The 25,081-nt window shown below is 45.6% G+C and overlaps 1 protein-coding gene across 1 annotated transcript in view; it reads right to left on the bottom strand.

The window, feature by feature from the left end:
* Positions 1 to 25,081, bottom strand: part of LOC8053885 (calmodulin-binding transcription activator 2) — a 955,024-nt gene that overhangs the window by 244,793 nt on the left and 685,150 nt on the right. Inside the window, 1 exon segment of the mRNA XM_042290892.1 lies at positions 7,561 to 7,658. Within this exon segment, the coding sequence (XP_042146826.1) occupies positions 7,561 to 7,658 (98 nt within the window).

The raw sequence follows: 25,081 nt of genomic DNA on the forward strand, positions 1-25,081 counted from the left end.
ATTGTAGCCGGCACCGCTTAAAGCAGCAACCCTTGTCTTCTTTCCATTTATGTTTATAGGTTCATAAAGTAAAGCGCGCAATAGCCGCTGTAATTGGACGAGGCTGGTCGAATGAGTGCCTCAGAAGGTTCAGCGCACTTACTGTATACATCGAGCATAAAATGATACGTGAAATGCGGGGTAACATGTGACAAAATGACGCATTGAAGTCATTGCGCTGTCGTACCATTGTGCGTAATGTCGATGGACATCAGCCCTCGACACCTTCTGCTGCCGCCATAACGTAAGCCCTTTAACGCTTCAATGGATAGCCGCCACTCTGTGAGCGAGTCGCCGCATCAAATCTCCACAACACACGTTCCAACAGCGCGTGGGGTTCGAGACTCTAAACGCTCGACATTCGAGTCCTCTACTATGGTGCCTGGAAGTCTCCAACTGGTATGCTCAGCATCCCCTCCCGCCCATACATCAAGAGTGGCGCCAAAGTGGCAAGAAATGACGTCACAAAAGCCGGAGAGTGTCATGCTGTTGGATGTCGCGATCGTGGCGGTTGATCGTAGAAACGCGTCCGAAAAGCACGAGCGAACCAAAGCGAACGCGAGTGTCGCTGTCGTCACGGCGCGTCCCAACTTCTGGCTGTCGAAGCTTCCGTGGACTGTAGGACTGGAGAGCGTCCTGCAGAAGAACTGCTGCTACCGCCAGGATCGTGACCGGCGACAGCATGACACTTTTATGACGTCATCAAGCGAAAGTACAGGGACCACTTTTTTTTAGACGCGGTAAACACGCCAGTCATGGACGCGTTCCAGAACAGACTTGTCGCACCTCACGTCACTTCCGGGCACATCACCAAGAAAGCGTGTTCGAAAATTACCGCATCCAACGTAAATAAGCCGTCAGAGGCCCTGCAGGAGACACCTGCACGTGATATCTCCCCGCGAAAGCGTCTTCGAAAACTACAAAATTCAACGTCAATAAGCCGTCTGCGACGCTGCCGGTGAAACATGACGCAGCACTCGTGTCCATTCCGCGCACGGTCTGATGCCTTCAAAATTCGAGTGCACATTTCTTTCCTAATGCAGGAGGTGATGGCTGGGCAGCACCGCCTTGCATCTCGAACTTTCTATGCAGAAGAGGTCATTCAGAAATAAGCTTCAATTCAATCCCATCTTTTTTGTTGTCGCTGTTCACACAGTTTCATAATAAGCAAACAAGTCAACATAAACAATTGATGTTTCCTAAAAAAAAACGTTTTTCTTGTTTTGACTAAGAACATCATTCCGCCGATCGTTCAGTCACGGCCTTGAAGAGACCGTGAAATGAATGCGGACGGATTAGAAGTTTGCGCTGGAACAGACCCCAAGGAACGTAACACCTCGAAAGAAAATTTGTTTAAAAAAACTCGCATTATTTTAGGAGGTATAGGCAAGTTAATATTATAAAAAACATTCAAAAATATGTCCTCCACGTGACGTGTTTTATCGGCTGCTGCTAAGACTCATGGCCGTGTCCTCCGTAGCCCAACGCGGGTATAATTAGGGTTCCGTGTATTAGGCAAATACCGATTAAATCCCGAAAATTAACCCTCAAGCCGGTTTTATCGAAATTGGCAAAACCCCCCCCAAAAAAAAAAAACCCAAAAAAAGAAAGAAAAAAGCTTTTGTTAACTACAAAAAAAAAAAAAGAAATAAAGTTTTCCGGGGAAAAACTTTAAACTCCCATCTTATATTGGTATTTACCTTGAACCATAGAGTTAATATAATGTACGCTAGAGGTTCAACTGGCGCTAGTGTCTATGCGACTTCCGTGACGCAAATTGAAGCAGACAGCAACCAGTCTACTTTTGCTGTGCTCCTGTGCAATCCTATGGGAAAACGCGCGTGCATTTTGTCTTTTCGCCGAAAAAAAAAAAAAGAAAACACGGAACACTGATTATTCGGGTTGTACCGAATAGTATGTACCTTGATTAACATTGTAAAAGTGGAATTCCTTTAGTTAGCATATTTTTGTTCATCGGTGGACGATGTTTAACTTCGCTACATTTCAGTCCCAAACATGTATTCTGCAGCAGGTGTGTAAACACAAGCGACGATGCAAAGCAAAATAAAAATCGAAAGGAATATAAAGTGTGTTCAAGGCTCGTCAGCATTCCGGTGACGCTTATATATTGCTAATACCCAACGTGCATGAGCGAATAAAAACATTCAAACGTAAACAATAAAGTACGTGGGCTATGAAAGGTGTCTCTTCGTATTGTTTTCTCCGCCGGGCAGCTTTTATTGGCCATTGAGCCCGATAAATTTTTTGAGAACAACTGTTCTCAAAGATTTCGAGCGTGCGGGTGATATTTTGAATGTAGAACAAGTATTTTCGCACAGAGCAGAAAGAATAAAGCTGTACTTATTGAAATTCGAAATCTATTTCGTGGCTTTTAATTTATTGTGATGTTACATGCACGGGTAGTTACTCATCCAGTGTTACTGCGTAGTTCTTGCCGTCTCCCTTAATTTCCAGATGTCCTTCGTTCGTTTGGCACGTATATCCCTCATGCTGAAAAGCGGCGACGTCGTGTTCGCACTAACAGTGTCCGACAGTGCACATAAATACACGTACGAAGCCGTTTTAGCACCATTTTTAATGCGATGAATTTGAAAGAAAAACGCCGTAACTGACCAATTATTTCGTCGGCCTGACTGAGAAATGTCCCAAGCTACCTAGTACGTACGCCTTACTCGGGATACTTGCTTTTATGATCGAGAAATTTCACTCCCTTTTACCCATAGAAATGCATTACCGGAAGTCAGTTTTCGACTGGTTGCTGTCTGCTTCAATTTGCGTCAGCACACTAGCACCACTTGAACCTCCAGCGTACATTATAATAACTCTATACCTTGAACCAACGTTACTAGAACACTCAGTTGGGAAACTCGCCGTCGAAACCTGGGACGCTGGCGTCCACCGAGACCGAGCTAAATACGACAAGAGCGCCACTCTTTGTCATTTGTCTGTAACTGTGGTCAGCTTGAGTTTTACAAGGCATGTTTTTGCGTAAAAACAAACGGAAAAGACTCTTTTGTATGAAATTTATTGGAGTTCAGTGCAAAATGATGGGAGCGTGATGTTTTTAAAATCTTTAGTTGGCAACGTTTAGCGGCACAATTAATATTGTTTTTAAACAACCATGCCTCAGCTTTGCTTTCAGGTAGCGCGTCCCGACCTAGGTGCATTTTAACTTCGGTAGTAATTCGCGGTGCGTGCGCCGGGGAGACGGGGGTGGCACCCCTGTAACCTCTTCCGCTGTATCTGTTTCGGCGCCAAAATGGCAGAATAAAGCCAAAAAAGAAGTAACGTACAGTTCCTCGAGTGGTCGCTGCGGGAGAAATGGCGGCGTTGTGTTCGCCATTAGCTCGGTTCTGGAGGACAGATCGGGGACACTTTTTCAGAGCAGTCTTTATGACAGTTTCCCAACTGAGTGGTTTCAGTAAGGTTGCCTTGAACACAGCCATACTGACCGGTCCGCGAGGCCAGAGCCGTGTATAAAGAGAGTTTGGTCAACGGCAGGAGCAGGCAGAGCAAGGGCGTGCACCAGACGCAGATAGAGGGCTTGGCATGCTCTCTTGGCACAGAAACAGTTTTAATAAGAGCGCAAGGGTTAAATGTAGTAACTCTTCATGGTTGAAAATATGGTGCACGTGATGTTTCGATCATGATCCTACAAAAAGATATAAGAAACGAATGTGCCGCTCGAACTCTGTTTTGCTGGGACAGAGTGTGATCGCTCGGACGGCAGATTCCCAACCCCCGGCCACTGGCGTGGGGATTATGTCGATCGTTCCGACAGTCGCGCTCTTCTACCATGATTTTGGATGACCGTGATTGAAACATCACGTGTACCATATATTTGGTCACCGAGAGTTACTCCGACACACTTAAGAATTTCGTTTCTTGCGACCATTGCGAGGGTATTATTTTCGGCTTCTGGTTTTCCACATTCGAAATTGTGAAGACGCCCTGGACCCAGCCGCTTTCAGCCAATAACGCCTCAAGAAAAAAAAAATTAAAGGTAAAATTAGTTGTCAGTTGTTTATACAGCAGGAGGTTAGTCTGCCAAAACATGGCGACATTGTTACCCCTCATTTGCCTCCTATACTTCCCAATGACAGGCCAAACTCTCTCTACATACGGCTCTGCGCGAGGCTACTTCCGTCTGCAGAAATGTGACCCCCTATCTCGTTTCCTTCTTTTGTTGGTACCGGAACGTTTTCAAACTATCCTGGGCACGAGCACGTTCTCTGGCGGTTTGGGGAATTCCATACGCGTTCTCTGTTTCTTCAATATAAGGACCAAAAAAGACCGATTTCTTGTCCGGCAAAAATAATTTGACCCCAAAAAACACCGAATCCGTCGGAAAAATCAATCCCCATAAATCACTCCCGAATTCGAAGAAAAACAAGAACCCTGAAAACACGTAAAATTATAAGGGGGAGAAGGTGGCCTACGTATGCTCCATACAGGGAGTGAAGCATAACGGAAGAAGGCAACGCCACGAAATGTCCCCTCAGTCCCTCGGCCAATGAGATGATCCTTTTTCCAGCGTATTTTTTTTTCGTTTACTAAGTTCCCTATTTTTTACCACAGTATCGGGTAATTTTCATCGTAATTAGAAAACATTTAATGGACGCCGCCAAGTAAATAGAGAGCAAAACAACTGCGTTGCCATGGCACTGTCGTGGCAACGCGATTGCTTGCTTCATATTTACATAGCGGCGTCCACTGGATCGGTGTCGAGCCGGGAAGATTCGAAACTAACACTTGCCTGTCCAGTAGGATGTCGGCGTGTGGCAGACGCTCTCGACACCGAGCAGGGAGCGTTGTTTTGAGCGAGTCGTCATATATAGCGCGCGCGACTTTGGAAAGCGAGCGTATCAGGTGTCGTACGCCCGAACGCTAGGAATGGCACGGGGTTGAGAAAGACCAGTGTTGGGTAAAGTACATCTAAAAGATACTTCAAGTAAAGTACAAAGTAAATGAGACGTGATGTACTTCAAGTAAAGTAGTAAGTACACTGGGTGCAATGCACTTGAAGTAAAGTACTATAAATACAATGTACTTGCAAAGTAAAATTCAATTATTTTAACACAATCTTTCATGATGCCCTTTCATTCCCCTATACAGTGACTTTTTACTTGGTATGCATTGCCCAGGGGTAATCAGGGGTGCATGACCTATTTTTCAAAATCAGCTCTGAATATTTTATGAAGTCAAGTGGCCAAAGAGTAGTTATTTTTAGAAATAGAGCCCGATTCACAAGTCCCTCTTCTTCTGAATTTAGCGCTCCTTGGACTGGGTAGTTGCACTCAAGGGTGTTAAATGTAATAGAAGAGAGCATGACGTCAGCCCCGTAGATTCCGCAAGCAATCCTCTCGTAGAGGAGTGTCCTCTCCTTAATAATGATTTAAAAAAAAAACAGTCAGTGTGCAAGCGAGCAGCTGATAATTAATCATAATGTGACACCTGAGATTGGTTTGCGAAAGAATTAAGGAACTTTCAAGTCGAAGGTAAAGACAAAAGAGAATGTCTCAAAACATTGTGACGTTCTCCTCTGTTGTCTTTTACTTTGACTTGAAAATTTAATTTTTCCGCACCAAAGCCTCAGATGCTACATTATGATTAATTTTGCTGTCCTAATATTTTAAACTTCCTCGCTTGTGCTGACCATGCCAGAAGTAACAAGAGTTCAATAAGCTACGGGAAAGCCACCCCCAGAACAAACGGAGCGATGCGTCGTCTGCTCGCGTTTCTGGCAAGAGTAGAATATCCCTCCCAGTTTTTCTTCAGAGTTGACAAAGCATCATTTCGCGATACAAAATTAACAAAACCAAATCTGGAGAATGTACCTTGAAGTCGGGAACTGTACTTTCCTCGGAAAGTACCAGAAAAAAATACTTTACGTAAAGTACACGTACATGCTCAGAGAATGTACTTCAAGTAAAGTACACGTACATGTTCAGAGAATGTACTTCAAGTAAAGTACAAGTTTTTTAAACCTACCCGAAGTAGTACTTTAAGTACATTGTACTTAAAGTATTTCCCAACACTGAGAAAGACTGTAAAAGTCCCGTTTCCAGCAGGTGTTCGTTTCCATCCGCCGTGATCAAAATACGCGTTCGCATCGAAACTCCTTTTTTTTTTTTTTTATGGTGCGCCAATGGTATAAAAAGCCAGCCGCGAGAGCGGACAAGCGATGCAGACCGCAGGCACCGAGCAGACGTACGCTAAACCTAACGTAGCCGATCGAGCGGCGAGCAGACAACAAGAGCTTTCATGTCATGTCAGACAACGGGAGCTTTTGTTACGGCAGTCTGGGATTGAGATCTTTTTCCGGCGTCGCTAGGCGTTACGTCCTTCCGAGTCCAGGGTTACTTCAACGTCCTTGCCGAAGCCGCTTACCCATCGTTGGCTCGTTGCTAAGCCTGCTTATTTCAGACGTCCTCCGCGGTCGCCAATCGGAGTTTTAGCTCCGAATATTTAAAAGGGACCGCAAACTAGGTCGTCTTTGTTGTGTTTGAATGTGTAAGCCTATCGAAGCCTATGAAGAAAGCAAACTGCTTCCATCGTCAAGCACAGTCCTTCGCTTACTGTCTTCTGATGTCTTTCTCTAGCCGCGGCGATAACAGAACCGTCATATCCTATGAGCTGTTTTGCATATTTATGACACTTTATACGTTTATTTTAACCCCGACACTCAATCAAAACTACTTTCATAAAGCACTAGGGACGGTTGACCGAATTACAAGATTTATTCGGCTTCTAAAAATTCATTTTGACGGCTCTAACCTACACAAGATTCCTCCGTGCGACCTCTCTCGCTGAGCACTTTCAACATCGCTTGGTGCCCCCATCGGCCTAGGTTCCTGGGCGTCGCTCGATTAAATTATGATGCGCTAATATTTCGCAACTCTCTCCTTGCTTGTCCGAAGCACCAGAGAAGAAGAAAACACAAACAAAGGGACACAAGCTCAAATACCTCTGCGGGGCCCCTTTAAAAGATGCAGGGCACCTCGCGGCCAACACACCGAGTGGCGAAAGAATTCCGGACAGAAATTAGGATGAAGTCCCCAATAAAATAGTCTAGCGCGAGTCCCACCAGAATGTCCTCGAACGAGCGACGATAAAACGCACGCAAGCTGCAGCCCCATAGCGTTCTCTCCCTCCGCGGATCTAAGAGCGGCGGACAGACGGTTTCACGGCGACGGAAAGTGGAGGACGCTACGGGCCATCTAATCCAATCCAATGTCTCGTGAGTGTCATATGACCTTCGGGAACTGCGCATCGGCGCGCGGGGCACACCGTCACGTGATGCCTTCGCTGTGCTTGATTGGCTGGGATGGCGTCCTCGGCGGTCCATCGCGAGTTGAAACAGAGATATAGAGCAAACGACAGGTTCGCTTCGGGTGCGGACGCCCCCGTGGACGTCAGCCCCGCGGACTTTCGATGCCGGGACGCGACACACGAGACGGGGGAAAGGCGCAAGAGCGCCCGGGAGGACTCTCTTCTTACCTCATTGGTATTCCAACGATGTCGCTGCGTCGGGAGGTAATCCGCCTTGGGGATGGTCTCCAGACTCTCGGGCAGCGCGGGACGACCCTCGTCCGCATCTGCAATCGGTCGGAAAAAAGAAAGGAGAAAGACATGAGTGGGACGACGCCGGGCCGTATTCGGTCGACAACAGCGATGCCCGAGAGAACGCGAGTGCAAGTCCGAGAGCACGCGCCTGTGAGGCCATCGGAGGGAAAGAGGGCACGTTAGGAATAAGTAATGGTAGGCGGATGACCCGCCGCAGATTCGTCACGAACGAATCTGGGCGGACTCGATAAGGAAGAGTTCGCGGACAGAGGACGCGTCGGGGAATTATGTCGGATTCTCGTTTTTCTGCCGCACGGAGATGAGTATTTATTGCGCGGTGCCACCGGGCCAACTGGGATGGCGCCCGTGTTGGTAAACGTCGGTGACATTAGGCAATGCCGAGCTATAGGCTGGACGTCGCGTTCCGACGTAGGTCGATGTATCATTATCACAGTCAATCACTGCGTCGCTGAAAGGCACCAGGGACCAGGCGACACGTGCCCGGCCCCTGGCACGCCGTAACGCGATGCTTTCCCAAGTAAATCATTACTTCGATTGTGACTGACCGAGTCAAAGGTAGGGTAACGCTGGAAAAATGTGGAACGCTTCGAGGGTATACACTCTAGAGCAAAATGACACTATCTGAGAGAAGGGTCCTGTTCTAAAATTTACTCGATCTCACTCCAGCTAGTAAAGGTTTTGTACCTTGGCGTGTTATCGCCTCATACGACCCGCGGGAGTAACTCGGATATACTCCAGTAAGGTTTGAGACCCAGCCTAGGTGTATGGTTAGGAGCCAGCGTTTCTCGCGTTAGTCTCTATCCGGACAAACACATACATTATTGGGAGGCAGCAAAACAAAATCATCATCTTAGTGGCCCGAACCATCTTGCGAAGTACCACCTGTTGACCAACGCGTTCTTCTGCGACCAATTAGAGAAAATCAAACATAACAAACAGCTTACTAACAAGACGTACTTGCCATTTTCGGCGACAAGTGTTTCTTGCCTGTTTCCTTAGTGGGACGAGGCCCTTTTGTACTCACAGGTGTTGTTGTTAGGAACCTCTGTCCTAACCTTACATACGTTTGCGACGCATATTAACGGTTGCACTGGGCCTAGGGGGCGTAAGCAGCCGCCCGTTTCGAAGGCCACATCCATATACACATCCATCCGTCGTGTGTCACCGAAGCTGCTTATATGCATCCTCACACTCGTGCCCAGGCATTTTACGTGAGCGACTACTGCTTCATCTGTGCTAGTGTCTCAACTGACCGCGGCAGGACATCACCCCTATTCATACACACGATTTAGAGTGGCCATCCACCTCGGGTACGAGCTCTCCATCACTTACGAAAATATATTCATGTTTGCAATCAAACTACACTTATATTTCACACTGTACTCTTATAATTTTTAACATGGAAAAATCGACGGTAAGTTTGGCACTGACTATATCGTATTCGTTTGACTTCCATTTGTATTCGTGAAGAGTTCAACAGTGAGACCTCACTGTGTTTCAAAAACGAATTGACCGCCGAGTGTCGGTTACTTTTCATGTATGATTTTCAATCGAGTTTCTGATCTGTTCCTAAGTAGTTTCACAGGACCAGCTTGCGGTTGACTGCGGCATATAGTATTGAATTTAGGATGTGCCATTTTTCGAGCTAAATTTAACATTTAGTTTTACATGCATAAAATATCATTAATGTAATTTCATTGAAGTTAGTTATTTTTGTGAAATACACGTCGAACCACATCAGATGTTGACTTCCTCGTGTAGGGTTGATCACCCATTAGGAACAGATGAAGATCGAACCAGAAATTCAGTATTCATAATGGTGATAGATAGCTTCAAAAGCTACTGTTTACAGTATTCTCTTTTTTGAAAGTGCAAAAAAAAAAAAAGCTACAATATTGAAAAGAAATGCACTTGGGACAAAACACCCTCTTGGGATGTTATAAACTCGCAGAGTACTACACGCGATACACTATTCGTTCTTTCTCGCGTGAGTTGAAACGTGGTGGCGCCAGTGTGCAAATAGCCCCCAACCACTTCCGGCTCTCAACTAGACGGCGGGTTTCAAAGTGTTTGCAAGGTAAAATATACACGCTATCTTCTGGAAATGGCCACTTAAAGCACTCTCGCACTTAATTCAATCTTATAATAAAAAATTGACGAGTAAAAAAAAAAATACACGTGAACCGAAAGTGTGCCGGAGCTACCCAATAGATGGCGCTACTAAGTTTGTTGCCAAACAAACAATCTGCGTGCAGAGCTAACAAAGGCAGAGGCGAGGGGGCATGAAAATCGTTGGTTTGCGCTAGTTCGCGGGAAAACAAGATGGTTTCACAAAACGGGCGCTCGCTCCCCTCGAAACGGTGCCCATCCTTTGAGCTGAAGTGTGATTAACTGCGTTCGCTCACTTACGGCAAAATTTGTTGCCAGAGCCGCATGACTGGGCTTCCGATGTACTGTTTCCTTTGTATATTGATGCTCCTTCAAGCTACAGCTAGCATTTACATGTCTTAACACGCGATCGTTGATCTTTCCCTATGGATGCATCGCTCCCAGGCACAAGATAGAGTGCCGAAGTTGTTTCTTCGGCGGGGGCCGTCCTCAATCGTCTGGCAATTCTTTCTTGCCCGCATCTTTAGGACCTTCTCTTTTCACTCCTCTAGTATTTTTTTATTTATATTTCCACTTTTTTGTTTTGCTTTCTTCACATCTTTTAGCGTTTGTTGTGAGGTGCTTCGGGCGGGCCGATAGACCAAGTTCAAGAGCTCGTTTTATTACGCCGCCGCAGCCAGTATGCATCGTAAGAACTGTAGCTATCCCGCAAGAGAAAGAACCGCGGAGGCAGGCGCGATTGTCACTTTCAGAAGTTCATTGTCAGATTTACGAAGATCTTTAGGAGAACACTTCCAGGGGGCAAACACAATGTATTTTCGCCTTTGATTTAAAGGGGGCTTTCGATAATGCATCGCATGCCATATGTACTCTGCGTTGTCACTAACAAGTGCGCCAATGTGTAGGCTTCGGCCGTTATTGGACACTCGAAATAAACCAATACAAAACAAATGCACGGAACGGTTAGTGAGGTTGGTCAATCGATAGCTCATTCAGCTAGGATAAAACTGTCAGCCAACCCCGTCCTTGCTTTCGGACGACAAACCCTACTCCGGTTCATCGCTAGATGTAGCGCAACGAAGACTACAAACGCGAGCTTCGGGCTGAAAAACGAACATCGACTGCAGGAGGTCTCACGAAGCAGGAGCAACAGTTCAAGCTATGAGCTCGGGACTTTAGCCTTACTGGGACAAATCCTAAGATGAAGCGGCGGAAGCACCACCACCACGCGCAGCGTTTTGGAATCGTTTCAAATTCACCGTGCGATTTTGCCGGCAGAACCCCATGGCATGAAACGAATATGCGGCGAACAACCAACGAATCTCTTCCTGCGGCACGATCGCATTGACATGGGTGTTGACACCCATCTCGATGCCCGGGTGAAAATCGTCGCTTGTTCACAGCGTATTCGTTCCATACACCCCAGCCCGTAGCCAAGCTGATTGAAATGGACTTTGGACAGCGGGAAGATAGACAACTTGCGTTTCGTTTATTTCACCCGAGCCACACGACTTATCATCTCGGGTCTCCAACGTGCGTCATCCCGCAGTAGTGATCACGCGTCCGCAAGCACAGCGACCGGTAATATCGAGACCGACCCGAGAGGGCATCGAGCTTATTATAGTCCGGTCTGCGGTGATAGCTCCAGGCAGCGTTGATTCGAAGTGCCTTAGCACACACGACCACCATCCTCTCTCTCTCTTTCTTCCTTCCCTTCCCCGCGTCACTCTCTCGGATCGGTGGAGCGATTTCAATGCGCCGAGATGATGAGGCAACCGAGAAAGATGGAGGAATTTCTGGGAAAGGAAGCGAAGGAGAAAGGTGAGGAGAAACGGAAGGGCAGACGCCACCCGCAGTACATAATAAATTGCCCGGAAGGGGTGCGTCTCGTTGCCGCGGAGAGAAAAAGTCGGACTCGAGATCGCATTTCGTTGCTCGGTGTTTATTATTTGAGCCACGAAGCAGGAGGTTGGGATAGAGGAGATGCGCGTCGTTTCCGAGAGGGCCATCGTGTTTGTAACTCGGTGGGGTGCCTAGTAACAAGCGCCCTTCCCCTTCGAAAGAGCGCCGACGCCATATTATTGTGAAGGCGCCGCAGGATGCAATGCACTACATATTGGACATACTGCATAAAATCATAAGGTTTCGGCGCCCGTTTAAGCAACGTGTCGAGGGAAAGCGTGAGCTGTAATTGTTAGTGAACAGCGCTTACTTTGATTCGGTTTAGTGTAGTTTATGATGAAAACAAATAAAATCCGACAAGACGTAAAACAAACATAAATGACGCAAGTAAAACAACACATAGAGAGGGGTCAAACATTGTTAATAGGCATCTAAAGGACACTTGAAGTTCAGAGAAATGTTAGATCCGGTTCTTTCAATTATGTTCCGGTGGCGAATTCCAGTTAGTAATTGCAAATCAGTGATGTTATTGGCGAGTCGTGTTGGAGCACCCATTGGAGCAGCCAGAAGTCAATTTTGAAGCAGCGAAAGTAACTTTTGGACTTTGAGCATGTACTTCCTTATCAGTCATTTCACTGAAATATACGTCACGATTTATGTGGCAGCCTGTCCAGCTAAAGGACAATGCCTTCTTTGCTTAGCATAATTCCAGAGGAAAATCTGATTTTTTTTTTAAATAAGCAACTACGAGCTGTTTTGTGCGCTTGAAAACACAAGACAAGGCAACAAGAATGTTATGACGAGAGTTAAGATTTTTTGCTGAAAAAGATCCACTGCAGCAGCTGCTTTTGAAACACGTTAATTGATGAAGAACAGAGCACAAACATCTGTGGTAAGTGTTGGCATGATTCAAAAGGCGGACGAAATTATATTGCACCGAAATAATGTTAGAATAAGCTTGTAGGAGTAAAAAAAAATTAACATTATGCTCAAGGTTTGAAGGTTGCCTAAAACTACAATCCTTAATTGAGTTAAAAAGCCTTTAATTTCATAATGAACATCAATGTAACTTCTCTTGTATTTTAGTAATAATGCGAAATTAGCAAGTGGACGATAAATATACACCACGTACTTGCCATTCGTCCCCCCTTAAAGCTCGCTTACTACCAATTTTTATTGAATGAACCTACAAACAGTAGACACCTTATCTAAAAATTGCAGCTAAACGCGGCATTTGACAAAACAAATTAAAGCCATGGTGCGTGCCACCCGGGTAGGCCTATTAAGGTTGTCTTAAAACCCCGTCGCTATGCCCAAGTCTTTTTTTTTAATCGAACATAAAAAAGCCGCTACATAATGATGCACGCAACTCGTCAGGACATTTCAGCCATTATGCACTGGCCGTCGTATTATTCTAAATTTTTATCTGCGAGGCAAGTTGTCACATCAATGTCCGCCAAATGTTTTTTTTTTTTTGTTTTTTTTTGTTTCTCTCCAGTAAAAGACGTCTGCGCGTGTATCATAATCATATACGGCTCTCGAGGAGTGTGCTTCCCTTTAGTACATGCCAGCGCTGCGGCGAAGCGAGATATCCAAAATCGCAATGACTATTGCTGTCCCTTCTCCGCAGTGCACTATTGCACGGGGAGAAGGGCACTCAACGAAGCTAAGTAACCTGCCCGAAAGGAAACCAGCAAGAACGACGAGAAATATGGCGGAACTCCCGTGTACTGTCAATACTCAACACAAAAAAAAAAAAAAAGAATTAAATGGAATATCGCGTTATTGGAACCGAAAATCGAAAGTCCCGAAAATTCGTACAAGCCTACAGTAACGATTGTTAAATGTGGCAAAACCAAAAGCTTTTTTTTTTTCTTTCTGTATTGAGAAAGCAAGATTATATTTTGGCGCAATGTACGCGCAAGTTCCTTAGCTTTGGATAAAATGTAGTAGGATCCAGTAGGGTGAGCACCTTGGGGCAGTTTGGCGCAAACGGCGCAGTAATCACATAACCGAATATAAGTGGGTGACGTATTATATTTGTCAGACACGAAATAGGTCGAACATCCGGGAGTGATCTAGGTTTTTGAAAATATCGGATCTATATATGGACATTGGCAGTTATTAAAGTACCGAACGATGCAAATATATTGTCTCTCTCAGCATTTTTCCATTAAAAACACATTTCCTAAAAGAAAATCGGCTACAAAATTTGTTGAAAAACATTTTAGTTTTTTTTTATCTTTATAATTGCCAGTTTCTATGTTCGCGCGCATGGTGCGTTCTTGGCTCGCTTTCCAAAAGAACAAATGAGCGCGTGCAGGGTTGTGAGGATGGAAACGCTGGGCTATGAATTTGTAAACAATAGAAGGGTGTATACACACCTGTCAAGAAGATTTAATTTTTCTACCTTAAAATCTGAAGCAAGCAGTGAATCTTCTAACGGAAACCGTTATTAGAGGGGTTTAGTAGATCGTTCCCATGACTTCGATAACGATACCCGATACTCAGCCAACGCCTCCCTTGCGCATGCATAGTATCGTTATCAGGGCTATCGGAGGTATCGGAACGATCTACTAAAACTCTCTATTAAACTCGGTGTTCCCTAACGCAGACCACACGCCGGTTAAAGGCGCGGTTCGTCGTTTAAGGGGCGATGTAATAATTTTCGTACCATCAGTTACTACCCCTTAAAATTATTTCTTCGCATTATTGATTTATAAACCCCGCGTTCTTTTTTTTTCACAGTCGCGGAAAAGAATCGGAGAAAAACGAACAGCGTTTACCCCCTTAAATCGCAGCAAAACGAGCGGCCACGTGATCTGGGACCAATTAAAAGCAATCTGATACTTTAGCCCCGTGTTCCAAGGGATAAAGACCAACTCTCGGACAGTAAAAAAAAAACAGCTCATGTCCTTTTCTCCGTCAGTTGCTACCCGTATAAAAACACACTTCCCAACGCATTCATCATGATTATTATTATTATTATTTACAACGCTTATGAGCGAGCATAGGCGCTCCCCTCTTCGCTCGGGTTAATGTGCCGGAACACCCGGCCCCCATGGAGTTGCAAGCACTTGGGAAGACATAATCCAATTAGGTTACCACCCGCACGCAACAGGGCGCATATGTACCCAAGGAGCTTCCAAAAGAGCGCCCGCGTCGTTTAGGACCGAGATGGAAACGGCGGCGGCGCGAAAAGAGGCGGTTCACAGACCTCCCTGGGGCTCTTTGCCCCTCCACGCGGAAGAAGAAAAACAATAAAAATACACGAAGGCGTTCTCGAACTAGGGAGCATTCGATCGCCCAATAAGGTGGGGTCGTCACGACGTCTGCGGACGGTCGAGACGGCCAAACTGCACGTCGTTATTGAGCGCCGAGCGGGACTCCAGGAAAAGACGAGAAGGTTATAACTGGTGCGAGACGGGCTGTCGGACGCTCCCTGCGTCTAATTACTTTAGCGAGAAAAATGACACCGAGTAAACAATATCGTAGATTTCATCGAATAGACTATTCCAGAAATTTGTGGCACCCCCATCGCCTTTTCGTATTATGATGATGCAAGGAATGGTACGCAAAACAGTACCGTTAACTAGAAAAAAAAAAAAAAACAAGGTGACTTTTGTTCGACATTTTGTGGTTTCAGAAGGTAAAAATGACAAAACGTTAAGAAAACAGAGTACGCAAAGCCCAACGCGCTGTTTGCAAGTAATCCCGCACTAGGTGTGGGCTTATTTGCACACTGGAATTGTCGCGAGGCCATCTGGAATTTTACGGAAACGTCTATTCGAATTTGGCGTTACAGGAGGAGGCTCGATACGAAAAGAAATTTTCCCTTCGGTAGATGGCGTTCTTCTAAACTGGACAAATCCGCACCTTTCATTTGTGTCTATCCTCGCGTTCAGCAAGTAAAAAAAAATAGCGTCAAAGAAAGGAAACGTGCAACGTGGAGACGCCGTGGTGCAATGTCAAAATCTGTGCGGTACTACCGTAGATTATTTACGTTAAAAATTTGCAGTAAATTCCTCGGTTTCAATAATCCTCCTAAAAAAAATGGGCACCATCATGTAATTGTTTTGAGAATAACACGAGTCCGCTGTTGTTTCACCACGCATTCGGAGCAAGTATTGGACACGACGGCCGCGTCACCGTACGGCGACGACTTCGATCCAATCATCACACGCTTTGTGCCCAAGAAATGGCGACCGCCAATGTTGCTTGATGGGCTTTTTGAAAAGTGCCTATTCTTGGAAAAAGGCAGCTTTCGAGCATGTTTCGTATAAACGAAGAAACACGTGGATTGTTGCGAAGACCTTCTAAGTAGAACGGAAGGGAAAACGTTGGAAAGTACAGAGGGCATAGACCAAGTACCAAGTACGACGCCGTGCCCGTAGGAGCTGGTGGAAGAGAGTACAAACCACGGCGAGGCAGACAACTGGGAAACGATTCCCCTTGGGTATGTGCCCGATTCAGAACAACAGCAAGAATAGCTAGGCTCTTTGTGTGGTTGGCTACCGTGCACACAAGACAAGAGCGTACGGTGAATCTTTGTACAAAATAAAAAAACAAAAAAACACTACATAGTCGGCTATAGATTTGTCTGGAATTGTACTCGTGCTAAAGCGTTTCTGACCACAACTACAAAAACGATTAGTCTGAACTGATTTTTTTTTGACACAAGTACAGCTCCTTCACTCCTGGTGTTATTATACCAAGCGGGAAAAGGAATTAAAATTAACAGCTGAACTCGTCTGGATAGTCCTTTTGCACCGCAAAGATTTTTTATTAAATTTACTTTGAAGTCGGAGCACGCGAAGACTTATTTCACTGTCTTATTTAGATACTGGGCTGGTACTCAAATGAACTACTCTCCCGTTTGAGTAACGTCACACCGTGATAATGCACAAGGTTTTGTCCTTTTGTAAAATATCACTGGAGCACAAAGCGTTGACGGCGAAACTTGACTAACTCGTCCGCCTGCATCGATGAACATTAACACAGGCTCGCTGAGGCGAGGCCACCACACTCTCGGCGGGCGACGTAGGCTTCCAATCAATTAAGTGGTGCGGCAGTCACCGCTCCAAAGTTTTATATTACGGAAAACTTTCGGAATCCTCACGCTGAATCCAGGCACGAGATTTCGTGTATCTCATTTCAGAGAGGCCGCCCACTCGCAGCAATTACTTAACGCGGACCCGTATGGGGGGATACATTAAAAACTCCCTCTCGGATGATGACGGAGTCATCTCGAAAATGAGGCCCCGGAGCGCACGCCGAAATGCGTCGTGGGCTGTTTAATGGACTGCCTTCAACAAAGTTTCTGTATGTAAAAACCTAGTTGCAGGCGCTTCGAACTATTATTAAAATTGCGCGGGCGTCGCACCCTCAAATAAGGCCCCTATACAATAAAGAATATATGGGTGTTTTCATCTCAATTCAGGCACGGGTTTAAAAACGAATTCATAATTTGGACAAAAAAAAAACGGGATATTTTAATGTTATCCTTGAAAATAAATACAGAGCTAACTGAAGCTCTGCGGATTCTTCTTTTAGAGGTGTCGACCAGTGAAGCGGCCAAGGCGAAAACAAGGTTCCTCCCATGTGTCGTGGTCCCGCATGTATGGGCGCTCGCTATTTTGTCACTTCTCAGACTACTGCACTGGGACTCGTCTGTGACACTCTCAAAACAAATTTCATTGAGTTTAATAAAATTTTAAAATAGATTGTAATTTAAAATTTAAAAAAAACTGCCTTTTTTTATAACTTTTGGAAAGTTTGGCAAGTTTTTACGTGTGACCTATTTAGTATATTTTAATGACCTTACTATCACCAAATGGCACAAACTAAGTTTTTTTTTTTATAGCATAAAACTTCAATATTACAGAGCTCAATTAATATCCGTTATATGCATTTGATGAGTGAACGTTTCGAAAAGCTAGCAAATTTCAAATCGATTTTCTATTTTTTATTGGCTACACTTTTTATTAGTCGCAAGGTGTGGCATTATAAAATAAAAATAGAATATACTGTATTTTGCTTGTGTGACCGAAAATAAAGCTTAGATCTTTTTATATGTGCCGCTTGTAAAACGGCAAGCTTTGCTGCGAAGTAAAATAACTTTTACACCACATTAGGCACAATTAAAATTATTTTTTAGCTTATACGATAAGTATTAATATTAGGTAATTGACCACATTCCTGCCGCAATATTGGCCAGAAAATAACCCAAGCTAGGACGCTGTCACAACGCAAAAATGAAAACATTCAAGATTTCATTGCGGTCAAACAAACAAAATACTTTATTTTGTATATATATTTTATCCTAAATAACAATCATACCATGCTACTAATAAAACATGAAGCAAAAAAAAAAAACCATTAAGAAAAAATTTGCTTTTAAATTTTCTATATTTTCGAAACATTCCCTCATTCAAATGTACATAACGGATTTTATTTTGTACATCTAGAGTTGAATTCATGTGAAGGAAAAAGAGCCTACTGTAAGCTATCTGGTGATATCAAGTTCATTAAAATATCTTTGATCGCACGTAAGATCCTGCTGAACTTTGTCAAAAATTCAAAAAACGATCACTATTCGCCATCCTATATTTATTATGAAAATATAAATTTTTAAATTCATTGAAGGCGTACTACGGCCGTTTTTTTTACCTAGTGATAAATATAAGCTTTACTGTCAGCTTTACAATGTGGACGATGCGCCCATCGCGGTACTCAGTCCAGGAACAAGTGCCCGAGCTCCGCAGGCACGCGATAATGACGCGGCTCGGGGCATCGGCTGCTTAGTCCATCTGCCGGCGGCGCCAAACAAATTGCCTTTTCTGAATACCCAGCGCTAGATCTAGCCTGACTAGTAGCTACAGTAGCCAATGTCGTAGTCGTGTTCTCTTGTCCTCCTCCACCAGCACTCCAGTCTCCTCTTCGTTACCTCCACTGGTTGCCAACTATAGGCGGCGTATTGTTCGTCGACACCCCGGAAGTGGAGTAACATCCGGCTTCGGGCCTGTGCATTCCAGTATAACGTGCTCCGCTGTCTCGTATGCTCCTTGCGCGTACACGACACACCTCACGTCCACGTGCGTGTACTTCGCGCGGAGCACGCGGGTCCGCAAATTGCCACTTGGGGCCTCTGAAAGAAATGCACTGCCCCTGTTGGTGTCCATGAAAGGTATTCGCTTCACCTGCTGTTTCTCTGCGGCATACAGGGCCAGCGCTGGTTACCGACGTGCTGCTCCCGCCCACGGTCGCGCCATCGCTCCCGACAACCCTTGCGCGGACGCTCTGCTGTAGTTCCGGCTCCTCCGCGGCTGGGTAGAGGAGCGGTGCTGTCGCCACACTTCAGTGTTGCCAGTAAGGGCTCTCGGTTCAAAAAACACGATGAGAACCAAACTTAAAAATTCAATAACTTCCGCATTTTTTTTTTTTTTTCACACAATGTTTGGAGGACTCGTACGCCTGCCTATCGGTGTGTTGTGCATATTTTAAAGCAAATCAGCCACGATAAAAAAAGAAATAGCTGGAATGATCTCTTAAGCATAACGAAATCTATTTTAAGACTCCCATAGACGACTCCTAGTAGAACATTTTGAGAAGCAACAAAATAGTGAGTGGTCAAGCATCCGATTCCTGGCAGGTGGAGGACATGTCAGTTGTTCCTCGGCCGCTTAATTATCCCTACCCCCCCCCCCCCCCCAAAAAAAAAAAAAAAAAAAAGCTATGCTTGCTGTTTGAGCTTTTATTCATTTCCCGAAATTCGCGCGTATATTCAATCTAAAAAGAAGAAGAAACCTCGGAAACCCGCCATATTGTTCAGCAACGGAAGTGCTTGAGGGCTTTTTATACATCGGCACCACCACGTTTCAACTCATGCCAAAGAAAGCGAATAAAGAAGCCATCTTGGCCGCCGACTGGTCGACTTCGCGATCTTAAGTCAGAATAAAGGCCGGAATGTATAACTATCGACTACCAGCCGACGCTCCTTTAAGTTCCCGACTAATCTGGCTGGCGCGGTCGATCGCGACTCTAACTCGAGCGAGCTGGAAAACACTGTTTCCGCGCATAGAAATACACAAGGCCCGTTTGCAGATGCACCACAGCGCTAACTCAGCGCCATTGATCAGTGCTGGAAACAGCGCTGACTTCGTGCAATGCGGTGAGAAACTGAGGGAGAGGAGGAGACGAGAGCGCGCGGTGGCGTCAGAACGCCGACTTCTGGTTGAAATGATTAGAGGGTAGACGTAAAGCCAGATGCCTTTGTCTCCACTGCACTCGTCGAACGAGTTCGAACGCGGCGCAGGCGTCCGGCTTTAAGCTTTCGCATTCGAGCGCGTTCGACGAGTGCAGTGGAGACAAACCCACTAATCCCTCCAACCAGAACTCGGCGTTCTGACGTCACCTCCTCTCCCTAACTTTCTCGGCGAATATTAGGGATATTCCGCTGATGTAGCGCTGCACCACAGCGAGGTTACGTTCAAGTCGGCCCCGCATGAGCGCTGTCCCTAGTGACGCTTTAGCACTGCGACGTATGCGTGAACCTATCTATCGGGGGAAAATTCATCAACATGGCGTCCGGCAAGGTTTCGAACGGGAAGTAAGTCACGTGAAACCACTTTAGAGGAGGCGCGTATATTAATGCAGGCAAGTGCGCCCTACAAACGAAACAAAATCAAGGAACACGCGTAGTCGGGGTCTGTTTTGTTGCTAGTTGGGTCGCTCAGCCCTCCCAACTCGGCCGCGCCCGCCACCTTTGCTCCCTTTCCGGGTGCATGTTATCGTACTCGCCGCGAGACGATTTCGACGTGCTAACGAGTGCGGAAACGGTCACGTTAACCGAGCTCTAAATAAGAAACGAGGCCCCGAGATAATTGTTGGTCAGCCCGCCCGTCGATTTGTACGGCAGTCACGCCAACAAAGCGCAAAGTCGAGAAAAATAAATAAATACGCAAGTAGAATGCTCAGGCCCCTATCCGTCGTAAAACGGTCGATAGTGCGTGTAAAATAGCGTCCACCGAGACATCATGACCTGTTAAGCGTGCACTACAAACTTGGCGGTTGTAGGATATTAAGTTTTCAGCCCCCTTCGATGGTGTTCGAGCGCCCGCAAAGCGGATAGTTTTGTTGACCTTTGTTATAGCTTAAAGGGACACTCCATTACGCAAAATCATTTTTGTTAAGTGCCTCGGTAGAACACGGATGTCACAGAGAGAAATTTTCCTAAAGCGAAAATGCTTAGCGCGATATTTACGTCGCGAGACTCATCTCAGCGATTCACACGCGTCGCGAGACACATATCACAAAATCGAAGCAAGTTTCGGAATCAGTTCTAAATGCAAATAAGTCTCGCGACGTAAATATTATGGCATACGTGACCTCTCCGAGCATTTATTTATATATATATATATATATATATAATTAGCTTAATGTTTTTGGGAGCGACTCCGAAAGCTGCTGCTATATCGGGGTCGGCGTCTCAAAATAAAAGCATGTTTCTGATTCGCTCCTGCCTCAAAATGTCTCACGCGATATAAGTATTGACTAAGAACTTCTCTTTTTTTTTTTTCAGAGATTTGTTTTTGTGATAATAGGCCTGCCCTATACCACGTGTCAGAAAACGAAGGAATGCGACTAACAACGTCAAATCCGGGCGTTAAACTCGCCGTGAACACTCGGCGTGCCCGTATGGACAACCTTTAAAACAGCCAACAAGCTGAACATGCTATGTCTGTGAGCTGTACGAGTTATGAAAAAAAAAATGCTCAGATTAAAGCCAGGTGAGGATCCTTCATTGTATAAAGCTTTGTTTCTACGGCTGTTTCTCAATCAGTGCCGTCGCCGTTTTTTTGCAGCGCACGTATATTTAAAAAAAAAAAGTGTCCACAGTAAAAATGGCTAATTCTTCAACGTCCTTGCAGAAATGTCCGAAAGTGACAAATTAAAAGCGCTTGGTTTCCTTAGTTGCGCGTGCTTTCTACAATTCCTGTTTACGGCAATTACGTCCCAGTTCTGATTTTTAAACATTCGGTTCGTCCTTTCAAACACCTACCGCCACTCCCTTCTTCGCGAAACGCAAACTATGGCGGGGCATTTAAAGTGCCGCAACTAACCGACATAAGTAAAACAACGACAGAGGAGCAGAGGAACAAAGCGGGCACTTATAAGTGACGACATAAGCGAAGGAAGACGACGTCAAACAGCCATGACTTACGGACAACCAACCATCAGACCGCCGACATGCACACATATGACGACCGCTCTCCCGTCGTCGAAAGCCGGTCTCGCAGCGAAAAATAAGCGAGCATATTGGCACTGACATTCGCCGACTTTTTCTCCGAATAAACCAGAAGCGACAGACAGAGAGTATCGATCCCCGGCACGATGCAGCGACGTCCCATCGCGCGGCGTGTGCGGTGACCGAGGCGAAGACCGCGCTTCCCATACGCCGAGAGCGTCGTCAGCGACATTGACGTTCGCTGCTTTCCTCCCGGACGACTTCTATCGAGGCGTCACCGAATATGAAACTCCCTCGTCTCTCCTCTTCCCTCTCACCCCTCCCCCCCCCCCCCCACACACACAAAGACAACAAAATATATATGCACACTTTTTTTCCACCGCCGACGTCTCGACACGATCGTATGTCCGAAGGCGAACGAAGGAGATCCGTATTATCGATGCAATGTTGCATGGAAACAGACGCCTTCGTTCGTTGTCAACGTGTCTCGGAGAAAACAAACGATCGAGAGAAAACAATAGGGGTTAAAACATTATGACATTCAAACGGTAGAAATGCGACAGGTGCTTTATCGTCGAGTTGTGTTGTTAAAACGGAAAAAAAAGGGCAAAAACGATGAGTCGTGCGTGTTTTATCGGGACATATAAAGGTCACGCTCCATTCAGAGATCTGCGCAGCCCTGTGAGGCGTACGTGAGCGAGCGTCTTGCACTAAGAAGTATTTTTGTTTTTATATTTTTGCGAGAGCTCCGGCGAGTGAAACGTTTTAGAGAGATAGGCTGTCACGTTTGTACGCTTAATAGCGACATAGTTCAATCGCATTCGGTGAAACACGCTCTGGCTGAATATAACAGCTAGAGGTTTTGACGGCTAGCTGTTGCCAATAGCTCACGGGGTCTAGAATAGACTTCTGCCACACAGTACCAACTCTAAATAAAGTATATAAAATCTGGAAATAAAATAAAACCACGAACTAACTGATGTACTAATTTTGACAGCTTGGTGGTTCATTTACCTAATGATGTTAAAGGCTGGCAACACACACACACACACGCACACGCGCACACACACACACACACACACACACACACACACACACACACACACACATATGCCGCAATAAGTAGAGTCGTTTATTTAGGTCCCCGAAATACAATCAAAACAGAATAGGCAAAAACATAAAGCCGTAAAAAAAGGACAAAAACAGTATCCCGCTGGAGCCGCCGTTATTTCCGTGACATGATTCCTCCATTTTGTTAGACGCTTCTGCGTACTCGGGCGGAATTTTTAAACAAAAATGACGAGGCCAAAGTTAACATGGCGCAAGATCTCTATGCGCCAGGAACCAAGGGTATACAATGCATAGCGGCCAAAGTGACGTATATTTGGTAACCGCCCTGCGTGCGTTTAAAACATCACAGCTGAGCCGGGCACTTCGACAATCATGGGAAACACGCACTAAATGCGCACACACCCTTATACTGCCTTCCCAGCTAAGCTGACAAACGTCAGAAACTACGAGCTAGCAGGTGCTGTCAACAGTCGGGCGGTTTGCGCCACTCGATCACGCTTCATGCTCATGATGGCAAACAGAAAGCGGGGCGGGCGATGAAGTGCTGTCTGTTAGATAAGGTATGTTCTTCCCGTGTTTTTTCTAGTTTCTCGTTTTAAATGACAGTGCACGTATTTGATATTGATACTGTGTAACAATATTCATTTTAGAGCGCAGCTCTTAGGCGCCCGTTCCCGGTTTGAGCGGCGACGCCGTCGGCGTCGGCGTAACCGCGCGTTGCATTATAGGACGTTTCCCATAATGACCTCACGCCTGACGTTACGTGTGACTTCACGAGGGCAAAAATTTCACGCTAAATTTGGCGGGAAATATTTCTGCTAAATTTAACGGGAAATATTAACCCTCATGACGTCACACGTGACGTCACGTCTGGCGTCACACGTGACCCTCCCTTCCGTACCCTCGCCTCCTCCTCCTCAAGAGCTGGGCTCTAATTCGGCATTACAAAGAATTGTAAACGTCCTTCATTTTTTTTTTCTGCTAAGACAATGTATGGTGCTAAGGGCTAGTCAAGCCTCCACTGAGGCTTATACCCTTTGCTCCACCATTAAACACGGAAATAAACTTATTATTAAAGGCAGCCGATTTATTGATTCGGCTAGCACGTAGATTCGTCAGATTCGAGTGCAGCGTTGTGGAAGCAATGGAAACGAGCGCCTGCGTTTTCATAGTGCTCACAATCGGCGAGATGGAGTTCTTAGAAGCTTCCAGAAACCGGTTTGTCGAACGGTGTAAAGGCGCTCTGTGGCGCAGTACATGCGTAATCTGGTGCAGGCCGCAGTTGTGGTCCGATTTACCGCAGTCTAAGAGAAGAGTGAGTGCGCAGACGAGCTTCTGAATACCTGGCACGAGTGCACCTGAGCCGGAAAACGAAGGTGAAGACACGTAAAGAGAGGGACAACACACACCGTCTCCGAAGAAGTTCAATATGCGGCCAAACCAAGTCTGCCGAATCGAGGTCCGAACTTTGGACGACATACTCTTAGTGCTCTTGTATACCCGCCGGCAATATGAAGGTGAACACCTTAACTGGTTTCTTGCCTGTTTTACGGCTCTCTAAAGCTATATCAACTCTCAACGTCTCAAATGGTACGTGGCATGGGGATCTAAACTTTGCGTTCTAGCCCTCTTCTGGAACAGAGCTTGTTCCAAAACTGGCAGGAGCGTCAGAAACAAGAAGAGGGCTGTTCACCTTCATATCGCTCACGGGTGTACATGATTCGGAAACAGTGCTCGTATCAGGCTCCTCACCTGTCCCGTATGGTATACCCGAAGCCGCGGAATGCCCGATCATCACCATACACCGATCATCACATACACAAATATCGGAGACGTGGAAGAGAACAAAAAAGAGTAAAGGAGCGAAAGAGGGATGGGGACGAAAAGAAGGTAATGGACTAAGAAATAAAAAAAAGTAAAAAATACGGCGCGTTTAGACAGAATAAAAATAGTGAAAAACTGCATTCATGAAAACGGGAGGAGACCTACATCAACATTTAAAAAAAAGAAAAAAAAACTTTAAAGGACGGAAGTATGGAAAATGCATCAAATTAAAAGTACAGCATCATTTTTTTTTTTTTTTAAATCTTCGAATTGCAAACACAA

The sequence above is a fragment of the Ixodes scapularis genome, unplaced genomic scaffold (genome assembly GCF_016920785.2).
Source record: "Ixodes scapularis isolate PalLabHiFi unplaced genomic scaffold, ASM1692078v2 PGA_scaffold1__304_contigs__length_218370807, whole genome shotgun sequence".
Lineage (NCBI taxonomy): Eukaryota > Metazoa > Arthropoda > Arachnida > Ixodida > Ixodidae > Ixodes > Ixodes scapularis.